Source organism: Herpailurus yagouaroundi, unplaced genomic scaffold, assembly GCF_014898765.1.
Source record: "Herpailurus yagouaroundi ecotype Mexico unplaced genomic scaffold, PumYag 67690, whole genome shotgun sequence".
Taxonomy (NCBI): Eukaryota; Metazoa; Chordata; class Mammalia; order Carnivora; family Felidae; genus Herpailurus; species Herpailurus yagouaroundi.
Genome location: NW_024420490.1, coordinates 4,492,724 through 4,504,692, shown reverse-complemented (window position 1 = coordinate 4,504,692; position 11,969 = coordinate 4,492,724). Strand labels below are relative to the sequence as shown.

General features: G+C 38.4%; 1 protein-coding gene across 1 annotated transcript in view; it reads right to left on the bottom strand.

Moving 5' to 3' along the window:
* CDKL5 (cyclin dependent kinase like 5) overlaps positions 1-11,969 on the bottom strand; it is a 195,826-nt gene that overhangs the window by 35,374 nt on the left and 148,483 nt on the right. The window contains exons 8-10 of the mRNA XM_040468278.1: positions 11,016-11,106; positions 7,330-7,519; positions 1,578-1,742 (exon numbers count right to left, since the gene is read on the bottom strand). Coding sequence (XP_040324212.1) covers positions 1,578-1,742; positions 7,330-7,519; positions 11,016-11,106 — 446 coding nt within the window. The remainder of the gene's footprint in view (positions 1-1,577; positions 1,743-7,329; positions 7,520-11,015; positions 11,107-11,969) is intronic.

Below are 11,969 nucleotides of genomic sequence, written 5' to 3'. Positions count from 1 at the left end.
TTTTTTTTTTTTTTAATTTTTTTTCAACGTTTATTTATTTTTGGGACAGAGAGAGACAGAGCATGAACGGGGGAGGGGCAGAGAGAGAGGGAGACACAGAATCGGAAACAGGCTCCAGGCTCTGAGCCATCAGCCCAGAGCCCGACGCGGGGCTCGAACTCCCGGACCGCGAGATCGTGACCTGGCTGAAGTTGTACGCTTAACCGACTGCGCCACCCAGGCGCCCCAGTTTTTTTTTTTTAAGTATTCAGCATTTAATTAAATTTGGGAAAAGTTGAGCGAGACAGAAATGCTTCTTCACTATGAGATTTTTGAAAGCCTTTATAAGTTAATGAATATTATCTCTACAAAAGGTTATGTGGTATGTGGCCTTTCCAAAAGCCATGCCCCCCACCCCACAGCCCCCACACCAGTCTGTACAGTGTTCCTTAGGAGAGAGATGAACATAATTTAAAGCACAGCAAAGTTCTGAGAATGCTGCTCAGCAATTTTCAACTGTGCTAAGTATACCTTTAAAGACTATGCACAGTGTAATCTTTCTGATTTTGAACAATTAAGTAAATGGGCATAAAATAAAAATGATCCATTAACAAATGTTTTTTGAAGGTCTACTATCAAACAACCAGCACCTGCTTATGCACTGGCTGGCTGCAATGAAAGCTAGAGAAATAGGAGAAACTAGTTCTTGCTCAAGGGGCTGTCTACTGGGGAAGAAAACCTTGAACAAAAAACTGTGAGAATGCTTCCGGGAGTCCAGAACAGGAAAACCTTCAGGACAGGGGCACAAGCATGAGAAGGCATGCTCAGGTGTGGTAAGAGCAGTGATCCTGCTGTGTCAAAAAGGGTCAGAAAGAGCCTCTCCATCAGGGACAGAAGAGGCCAAATTTGAAAAAGGGCAGAACTACATTCACTGACAAAATAATCTTATGAGAGGCCTTAAAGATCATGTTAAAAAAGTCAGAACTTCTTTTCTTTCAACATTCATTTTAAAATTTGTTTTGAAACTTTATGCCTGAGCAGCTCTTCAATGCTGAATAAATTTTTACATTATTTATCATTTATATTTAAACTGTTTTTATTCTAGGGGCGCCTGGGTAGCTTAGTCGGTTAAGTGTCCGACTTCAGCTCAGGTCACGATCCCTCGGTTCGTGGGTTCGAGCCCTGAATCGGGCTCTGTGCTGACAGCTCAGAGCCTGGAGCCTTCTTCAGATTCTGTGTTTCCCTCTCTCTCTGCCCCTCCCCTGCTTATGCTCTGTTTGTATTTGTCTGTCTGTCTGTCTCTCTCTCTCTCTCTCTCTCTGCTCTGTTTGTCTTTGTCTGTCTGTCTGTCTGTCTGTCTGTCTGTCTCTCTCTCTCTCTCTCCTTTCTCTCTCAAAAATAAATAAACATAAAAAAAATTAAATTGTTTTTATTCTACCCATTTTAGGCATACGATTGAGGTATCTCATGGTCCTGTCTAGATGGAAAGTTACAATACCGGGTACTGCTGCTATTTTAAATAAACTGCATGTTTTTAACATAACATAGTCCCCCATGATTCACTATCATGCACTATTAACAAAATGTGTGGTATTTCACAAAAGCAGGCTCCGGTCATGTGCAGACACAAAAAAAACCCCACAAACCAAAAGACATTTTATAGAGACATCAACTTGTCCCACCTTCATTAAGTCAAGTAAGACGCTATTTAAAATTCCAAGGTATCTTCTCTCCAATGTCTGAGGATGGTTAACAGCTGGAAACTGTAAGAATGACACAAGAGGAGAGTTAGCACAGGGAAGGGAAGGTGTGTGCATGTGCTGCGAGCACCGGCAAAGGCAGCAAAAGAACAGGAGTTTCTGCCCTAGTGCCAAAGTCAAGTTTATTTTATCTATTAGTTTTGTGTCTATGTATTTGAGGTATGGGTTAATAGGACCAGGTGCTAAATAATGGGAAAAATCGCAGGTGAAAGACGGTATTAAATCTAGTCAATGAAGCATGTAAAATAAACCTAACTATAAAATTTTGAGACTGTATTTATACAGTTTATACAGTACTGTCTGTTTATACAATTTAGTTACAATATAGTTTATACAGAATTTGCTTACATAGACAATTCTTAAGTCTTTTTTACAACATCATTTACTCCTGAAAATTAGAGAAGTTAAAAAAAAAAAAAGAAAAAGAAAAAGAGGAAAAGGCAGAGAGGCCAGGGCCTGAAAGGCCACAGAAATAAAAATAGTGAATTTGGACCCACGTTCTATCATTGCTTTTAAAATACTCTTTTAGGGGCGCCTGGGTGGCGCAGTCGGTTAAGCGTCCGACTTCAGCCAGGTCACGATCTCGCGGTCCGTGAGTTCGAGCCCCGCGTCAGGCTCTGGGCTGATGGCTCAGAGCCTGGAGCCTGTTTCCGATTCTGTGTCTCCCTCTCTCTCTGCCCCTCCCCCGTTCATGCTCTGTCTCTCTCTGTCCCAAAAATAAAATAAAAAACGTTGAAAAAAAAAAAAAATTTAAAATACTCTTTTAATGACCTGTTTTCAATTCCTTCCTTTATATAAGTTGGAACAGAAAGCAAAGAGGCTCCTAGGTTAACAAATGAATTTTTAAATAAAATGAGGGAAGAAGTCACATTTATTTAGGTGCTCTGTCCTCTCTGCCACCTCACATTCTGCAATATCCGACTGGATGAGAAAGTATTAGAGCCCAATACCATGTACTCTCTTGCAATGGGAAGGCTACTTTGCTTTCAATACATATTTCCTTTATACCAACATAAGAACATTTCAAAGTACTGGAATCTGTAAACATGTTAAAATAAGTGGATGGGAGGACTAGTTATGGAGGAAAACTCAAACAAGGCACTTAAGTAGTGATTATGACATTATCTGCATACTGTGCTAGGTATGGCAGGAGATACAGCATATGGGTCAGACCTAAACCTCGCACTTAAGCAACCCACAGTCTGGCTGGAACAGCACTCAGCACTGAAGTGTGCAGCCAAAAATTCTATTTGAAGCTCAGAGAAAGGAGAGACCAAGGTGGTTTGCAGCTGGAGGAAAAAATGAATCCACAGATAATATTTGAAGTAATTTTTGAAAGATAAGAAAAATGGGAGGACAGAGAAAAGTAGGACAGCACCCCAGATAGAGGAAGTGGAAGGAATAACATGAACTTAACACAGACACACAGGCAATAACCTATAAGTGATTACGGAGGGAAGTGATGCTATACAAGGCATTTTAGCAATTCTTATTTTAGAGATGAAGAAGGTGACACTCACAAAGTTCAAAAAACTGGTTCAAGGCAAGTTACATAATTAAAAAGCAGAACTAATATTTGCACCCAGGGCTGCAATCCAAACCCACACTCTTTCTGAACCTAGGCACCTCTCTCAAGAGAGGTACAGAGGTTCTTGTGGATGTTGTTGGAACATTGAATATCAGCCCAAAGAGAGACACACCTGTCACACTGTGATAAACAACTAGGTACTGCTACATTTTAGTTAATATTTTGCTTATGAGGTCTATCTTATGCTACCAGATATCCCTTTTTTTCTCCAGAAGTAACATTTCACTGGTAAGAAAATTATTGCAGAGTCAAAAGGTATCAAAAATATTATGATAAAAAAAATGACCAAACTCCTAAGTTTAAAAAATTACTTTATGTGCTTTTGAATGAAATCTATTCTCATGTGATAATTCCATAAATAACCAAAACCCAACCATAGAAGTTTAAATTATATCCCAATGAGTAGCCAGTCTCCCTCCCTCCCTCCCTTCCTTCCTATTTGAGTACCTCTTTCCTGACCACTTACTATGTACCAGGCACTGGTATGCACATTTTACATATAACATTTCATCTTCACAACAGTTCCATCGGATAGTACTTCTTTTATCAGCATTTTATACATGAAGAACACAGGCACAAGAAACTTGCCGAAGTCATTCATGTAGTAAATATGGAGTCGGGCTTTGATCCCCAGCAGTCTAACTCCAAGAGTCTATGCCCTAGACTATGGGACATCAATTGCTAACTTTTTCAAAATAAAGCATACCATTAGAGCAATATCTTGCCGGCTTTCCCGTCTCTACACAACTGAATCAAAATGCCAGTAACAGCAGACTGGTCGCTGGTGAGTTTGTTTCAAGGAAGTGACAGGTCACACGCCCTACATGCTTAGCTATCTGTCACAGATATTCTCCAACAAAATGACATTTCCCTCAAATTGCTAAACCTCCAAAAAGATTAAGCTAATTTAGCTAAAACACCACAAACACTTTCAGACTAAATTGTAAAAATATTAAGGTTTATTTAAAAATGTCACGGAAGCAGCAATTTCTCTGAAGGTTATTTATAAGCAGTGTTGTCATGTGCCATCTAGCATTTTACAGATACTTTATAGTGAGGAGGTCTGTGAACAAAAAGGACCACACACAAATGAGGAAAAGATATCCTTCGTTTGGCCTATCTAATCCAAATGCTCTTCATTCTTCAGTATCCATTACAAATTTCAAATCTTCCATACATCTTTCTCTAGTGAATCCAGACAACTATGATTTCTAACTTGCCAGAATGTTTAATACTCTCATGGTCTCAACTATCTTGAGAGATGTATCAGGAAACAGTACAATGCAGTAAGAATGAGGTACTTTATTATATACCATGCTTTATTATAAGTTATGCTGCTTTCCGATTATTTCATGCACAAACATCTTAATTCTTCAGCTAGTCTGTAAGTTATTAAGGCCAGGTACCATGACACATCTGTTTACACGCTCTTTGGAAAATCCAGCAAGGAGCCTCTTTAACCAGGCAAAGACCAGGCAGCCAGCAGGCCAAGCTTGATGTTCCAGAAGTTAATGTTAAAATCCCGAGGTCAAATATTCAATCATTCAATACCATTCAACCTTGCAGGCACTATGGTAGATGTGTGGTGAATATGATGGTGGATGGGAGAGTTCGTTTCCTTGAGGAGTTCATCAGGTCAGTGAAGATACATTTTTTTTTTTGAAAACAGCTATTTAAAAGCAACTGCAACAAATGCTACAAAGGTGACACGACCACAGTGCTACCGCAGTACAGAATGGGGAGTCACCCACTCCCTGGGGGAGTCTAGAAAGGCTTCCCGTAGGGAGAACACTTGACCTCAGTCTCGGGGAGGGAGGAGGAAGAGCTGTGTAGGAAGTAGAGCAAGTACTGGGAGCATCACAGAAATAAAAATACAGCACTGTAGAAGCAACACATCAAGGAATTGGTGAGAAGTTCAATATGGCTGACAAGTAGGGAGCAGTGGTGGAAATGAGTTGGAGACAAGGCTGGAGGGCTAAGAGCAAGGGGTTCTTAATGCTACCCTAAGGAGTTTAAATGAAAGCAATCCTGTAGAGGCTTCTTAACACCAAGGAGAGAGAACTGAATGTGTAGCTTGAGGGAAGATTCTTCCAAAGGCAACGTAAAAAGACTGAAGGGAAGACGGAAAGCCGGAGAGACGCATTTAGGAATGGTTGTCAACAGTGCAGGTAACAGATGCTAAGGGCAAAAGAAGCATTAGAGATGGAGAGAAGGGAAATACAGTTGAGCTTGAGATGTGATGACACAAACTGGCTCAATCGATTGATCAAATATTCACTCAGTCCCTAACAAGATGTGCTGGGCTCTGCTATAGGTGCTGGAAATATGGGGATAAAATAGGTAATTTCTGCCACTGGGGAGCTTATACTCCAGTAGTTGAGAACTAGCCAGATAATAATTAACAAGTAAACAACACGAGTACATCCTAGGAAGATAAGTGCTAGGAGGGAAAACAGCAGGATTGTGTGCTATGGGAGACACTAGGAAGAGGGAGGGGCAGTACGTTGGGGGCATGAGAGAAGGGGCACTCTTGGAGCTGAGATTTACAAAGTGAGAAGGGGCCACACAACAGAAGCACCTTCCCAGATGGAGCCACAAATCCCAAATTCACGAAGCTGGAAAAATCTTAAAATGTTTACAGAAGTCAAAGAGAAAGAAAGACAAGCATGGTAAGAATTTGAAGAGAGAGGAGAACTGAGAAAGGTATGAGCTGAGGTCAGGGATCTAGAAGGGCACGGATCAAGCAAGGGAGATGGACTATAGGAAGGAGTTGGGATGTATCCTCAATAAAACAGCAATTTGTGAATTATGACTTTTTTTCTGAATAGATTTCACTTTCTACTGGACTGAGGATAAGTCTTATTTATTATTTCCAGCATCTAGTATAACGAATGTTCAATAACTGTTGAAGTATTTGCATCCTCAATTAACGGTTATAATTTGGCTAATTTTCACCTCACAAAAGCAAAAATAAAAGGAGAAAAGAGAAAATTGCCTCAGAGAACTCAGACATATGAGAGACAGAGAGAGAAGAGAAAGCAGAAAGGAGATGAGGAAGTGTATATGCTCTGTTCATTCATTTCTTCCACAATGAGCCTCACAGGAGCGGGTACGATGTCGGGCGCTCGTGTGCGAGGAGGGGTGCTCTTCAAAGTGAAACGAACCAAGGTCCAGAAAGTCAAAGGACAAAAGGAAGCGCTGTGCAAATATCAAGGAAACATGGTTTGAGAATCATGCATTTGAGAGAAAGAAAGGAAGTGGTGGCAAGCTTATTTTATAGCTGTCACAATGGTCACCAACTGGCATGTCAGCCCTGAATAGCTGAAAACTTACAAAGGAGCTTTTGGGGTGGATAGAAGAGAGAAGCAGCCTCTAACACACTACTCTAATAAGGTGCCTCTGCAAGTTGGCGGTCTCTCATCTGGAGAAAGTTTATACTTGAAGACCCTTTTTAGCATATTCCCCACAAACAAGCTTTGTAAAAAGTTAGCAAGTCTAGAAAAGGCTGCCCAAGACAATAGACTAGTTTGAAAAGAAGATGTGATGTTTCACTGTCAACAGACAGACAAGAAATACTTGCTAGAACACAACCTTCAAATCTGTGCAATGCAGGTACTCATAGTCTTCCTCAAATCATTACAAATTTGTTTGCGTAAATAAGAATCATTTATACATTTGTATATCTTTGGGGGATGCTTAATATTGTAGACAAACATTCTGAGATAACCAAAGTTTAGAATATAATAATGCATATGCTAGAAGAGGTTTTAAAAATTTGGAGCTTATAAATTAGGAAAAACATTAGCAACTTCCACTTTCAGACTACTTTAAAAAATTCACAAATATTATATAAGTTTCAAAAATATTATAATGGGGATTATAAACATTGTAATGGGAAAGGGAATAGTATTCAGTGGATGGCTTAGCATTCCATTGTGTAATGAACAATGATTTAAATACTGCTATATTGACTCCATCTGGAGTTTTAGTAAAGCCTCTTACCCGGAGCCCATGGAATCGAGGATTACTGTAGAAGAGCTTCATCTGCTCAGATGGAAGTGGTCCTAGCACCTTCTGAATAGTAAAAAGTTGGTCGATTTCACTTTCTCCAGGAAATAAAGGCTGTCCATCACTGAGCTCCCCAAGAATACAGCCCACTGACCACATATCTACGGACTTTCCATAAGGAGCTCTGAAAAGCAATTGGAGAGATTATTTTGGAAAATGAAGAAATATGTTTTAATAATTTCCAAATTATTATGAAAAGATTCATGACTTAAAGCACATTTGTGTCTTTTAAGGAATTAAAAGTGAGGCTGACAAAAGGACTTATGGATATCCAAGTAAAGACTCACAGCACAAGTAAATAAATCTATGCTAATAAAACCATCAGTTTAATAACAATTTAGTTAGTATACACGAAGTTGAAATCTATTCACATCTGGGCATATTTTGAACATGAATGGCTTAATAAACCCTAATACAGTGCACATGTCTGATGAGTTAATACTTCACTTGGAAAATGAAATGCTCCCAAGAAATGTATTTAATAGGTAATTATCCTGTAGCTCTCGAAATGTTACAAAGTTAACACCTCATCCATCTTTTGAGTTCAGTCTATTAAAATGTACTACTGACTTACAGGTCTTCTTGAACAACAAACACAGAATAACCTCTGATTGCACAAAGTCACGATTTCAAATACCTAAGAGTGTGCTATGCTCTACTGTATTATTTATCTGAAACTATTTGTACCCTATGTATAGGGGGCTTTATGTGATAACTGTTTGTCTCAAAGCATTTTTGCCCCCATTTCCTTAGGGGTTTACACCTCTCCTCTAGGATCTGAGTTTATCAAAGGGTTTTAGGAGTGTTACTGTTATTAATAAACGGAGGCTATCCGTGAAAATCTAACTTTTCCAAAACAATTTTACATGTATCTATAGCCAATATCTACAGCCTTAAATCAAATTCTATGTGGCAAATTAAGAAACCATATTTTCTTTAGTTTCAAACAAATAATCCAAGTTTTAAGAAGGCAAAGCCAAAATAAAGGATCTGAAAAAAATATGGATAACATTCTAGAATGCTATAATGATACGGCAGTAATACAAAACTTTTAACAAATACTCTAAATGAAAGCAATGTTAACCCCACACAGACTATGTTGCTAGGACAATAAATCATTATAACTGTAAGTTGGTATTTTATTTATCTCATGTCCTTCCCACAAAAACCTAAGGACCATATTAGGAAACTTCACCTAGATTTTTTGGGTAGCTTGTGGGGGAGGGAAGGATACTGACCTTTCTTTAAAAGTGCTAGATGAAGAAACCTATGGACAATCTCTACATACCCAAATTGTGCTGTTTTTCTTCTGTCAACGAATTTGAGTAATTTATGCAGCTGGAACTATTTTGAATGTCAAGGACAAAGTTTGAGGAGGTACAAAAATATAAATTCTTAATGTTACCCAAAAATCAACTGATTTCAATGGGACTTTGACACAAATAATATGGTTCTTCAACTAGTACCTGACAATCATTTAATTAGCAATATATAATTTGGCTCAAATTAGTTGGGAGTCCCCATCTACTTTTGGTAACTCCCACACATCTCTAAACATAACTGCAGTTTTCTGACAGGTATTATTAGGCAACAAATACTCTCTGAAGGTCTGCCCTAAGGCTGTCCTCAGAATGAACTCCTTGGGGCCATCTTATAGACAAAATTATATTACAAAAAGTCCTCTAGCATACTTGAATCCTCAGATGGTGTTCTAAGAACAATCTACTTCATACTCATTTCTTTGGCAAATCTGTCCAGTAAATTCAAATTTCAATCCCTCCCAAAAGAAAATGGACTATGCATCCCAATGAGTCCAGACAGAGGTACACAGAAAAAGGAACAAAGACAAACATAAAAGAAAATCACTCCTAAAACCAAGTTTAAAAATTAGCACAGAAATCCTAAGGGTGCCTGAGTGGTTCAGTTGATTAAGTGTCCGACTCTTGATTTTGGCTTAGGTCATGATCTCATGGTTCATGAGATCAAGCCCCACATTGGGCTCCACGCTCAGCGAAGAGCCTGTTTAAGATTCTCTTTTCCTCTCCTTCTGCTTCTGCCCCTCTCTTGCTCTCTCTCTCTCTCTCTCTCTCTCTCCAAAAAAATAAATAAAAGATATTCTAAAATCTACCCACACAAAGAGAGATAATAAAGTGACTAACCATCATTTGTTTCCCAGGATAAAGCAAGCTTTTGATTTCAAAAAAAGAGTAAAGCTTTCCATAACTGATATCAATAATTCTTATAGGCTCTATGTCAGCAATGGATCAAGAATCACAACCAGATGGTTGATAGACAGTAGGAAATCAATTGTGAACATAAAAATAAACCTTCAGTAACTTAAACATATAGTCATCATGATCGCCAACAAAAGAAACATAGAAATTTATATTCCTACTATATAAAAAGTAACTTTTAAAAATTAAATTTCTCACGTACCCCAGATACATGTACAGCACACTAAAGAGATGAAACCTATAAATAGTGCACCAGTCACCATTACCACCATTTCTAATTCTATTTGTAGAGTGTGCCTTCTCTCTCCATTCTTGGATGGTCCCCAAGAAGGAAATACATCTAGGGAAAATAAGAAAATGCTACAACAAAGGTAAGTAGAGAATTATTAACATAACTATGTGATCGAGTTCAGGAGGATAGGCTCCTTCTGAGGCTCTCAAGTAAAAACAAACTAAAAAGAAAAGAAGAACCTTACCAGAAACCCTATCCTGGTGTTAACAGATGAATGAAAGAGCACCGAAAGTGGAAGGATGGGCACAAAGTGGGTGGATGTGGAGATATTGCTGAGAAAATCAACAGTGCAGTGTGTGTTTGAATAGCCATTTACCATCAAACAGGATTTCTCTATTCAGAAGAAAATTGGCAACTGGTTCGATATTTACATCATGTTTTTAGCAAAGTGGTTAAATATAAGAGATACTTGGTAAGTGTTTGTTGAATAAATGAACGAAGGAATGAACAAACCAACCGACAGGCAGAATGTGAAACTCCTCTTAATGTGGAAGATTATTAGCAAAGGTGGAGGCAATAATTCCCCCTATTTCTGTAACTGTGCCACTCCTCCCATGAAGACATGGAGTTTATTTCTCCATCCCTTGAATCAGGGCTTGACCATGTAATGTGTTTTGGTCAGTGAGGCAAAAGTCATGCAATCAGAGGCCTGAAAACCACTTTTACTTTGGGGCTTGCCCAAAAACAAGCAAAATTCTTGCTGCGGGGAGTTTTTCTGTTCTCACGTGAAGAAACTAGGACTAGCCCACTGGACGATGAGCCTCCATGGAACAAAGATGGTCTGTCCCAGTTGAGGCCTCCAGATGATCTGCTGAGTGACTGTAGCTACCTGAGCGACTCCCATGGAGACCGGCGAAGAACAATTCAGCTGAACTTCAATTACTGACTCTCCCAAATCATTGGCACCCAGAATTGTGAGCAAATAAAATGGTGTTTTGTTTTACACCATTAAGTTTTGGGGTGGTTTGCTACACTGCAATAGGTAACTGGTATTTAATTAAATAAAGTTCTTATCTTTCATTGATGACCCCAAGACTAATGATATAGGATCAGCAGATACATAAACGGCATTTTATTTGGGGAAGGTAACTCACCCAAGTAAGAGTTCTGGAGACCGATACCACCTGGTGGCCACATATTCTGTATAATTAGCATTATTGCCTTCTGATAGATTCCGAGCAAAACCTGAAAGATAGAAAAACCCAAAGGTGTAACTTTGAAAAAGAAAGAATTTCATATTGGCAAAGTATTTCAGTGCTAGTAATATTTTAAAGGAACATCAAAAGAACATAATAACTGGTACTGAATGGGTTGTTTATTAACGGTGACTTCGTAATTTGCGACTTCGTAATTTTCAAAGGTTAGTGTGTGCATATGTCACTTAAAATATGTAGTGTATTCACTAAAAAAAAAAAAAAAGTCTCCCCTTACACTGCAGAAGTCCATGTTTTTGAAGTTATCACATGGTTTTATAAGCATTCAGAGCCTACTTTTAAGTCAGCTCTCTCAATAAATGCAAATCTTAGAAACAAAATGAAGTCCCCACAAGAGCCCAAGTCAAAGCTAAAATACTTTGTCACAGATGGTCATCATATTCTGACATGTGGGACTTAATACAGTATTTGTATATCTACTGTTGCTGGTCAGTTCTAGCCATTATATAAGCAACTAAATAGTTGGTGATGATGGAAACTAAGCAGGCCAAAATTATTTTCATCTCCTAATGTGACTGAGAAGCATATTAGGGGTATCTAAATTACTTATACAATCTATCATTATTTTCCCTCCAAACCCTTTCAAAAGTTTTGGGGCCAAAAACTAAGCCAATAGGTAAGCTAATTAATTACCCACCTAACTCACCAAAAACATTATGGATAGTCACAGAGAACCAGAACATTAAAATAAGGGATAAAAATTAAGGTGTATATCAATTTTGAAAAGTAGAAAAATCATGTTTCTTAAAACAGAACTGTAAAAAATAAAAACCACAGCAAAAATCAAAGCCCTAACTCCAATTAATACTCCTTTGTAAGACATATTTAAAAGAA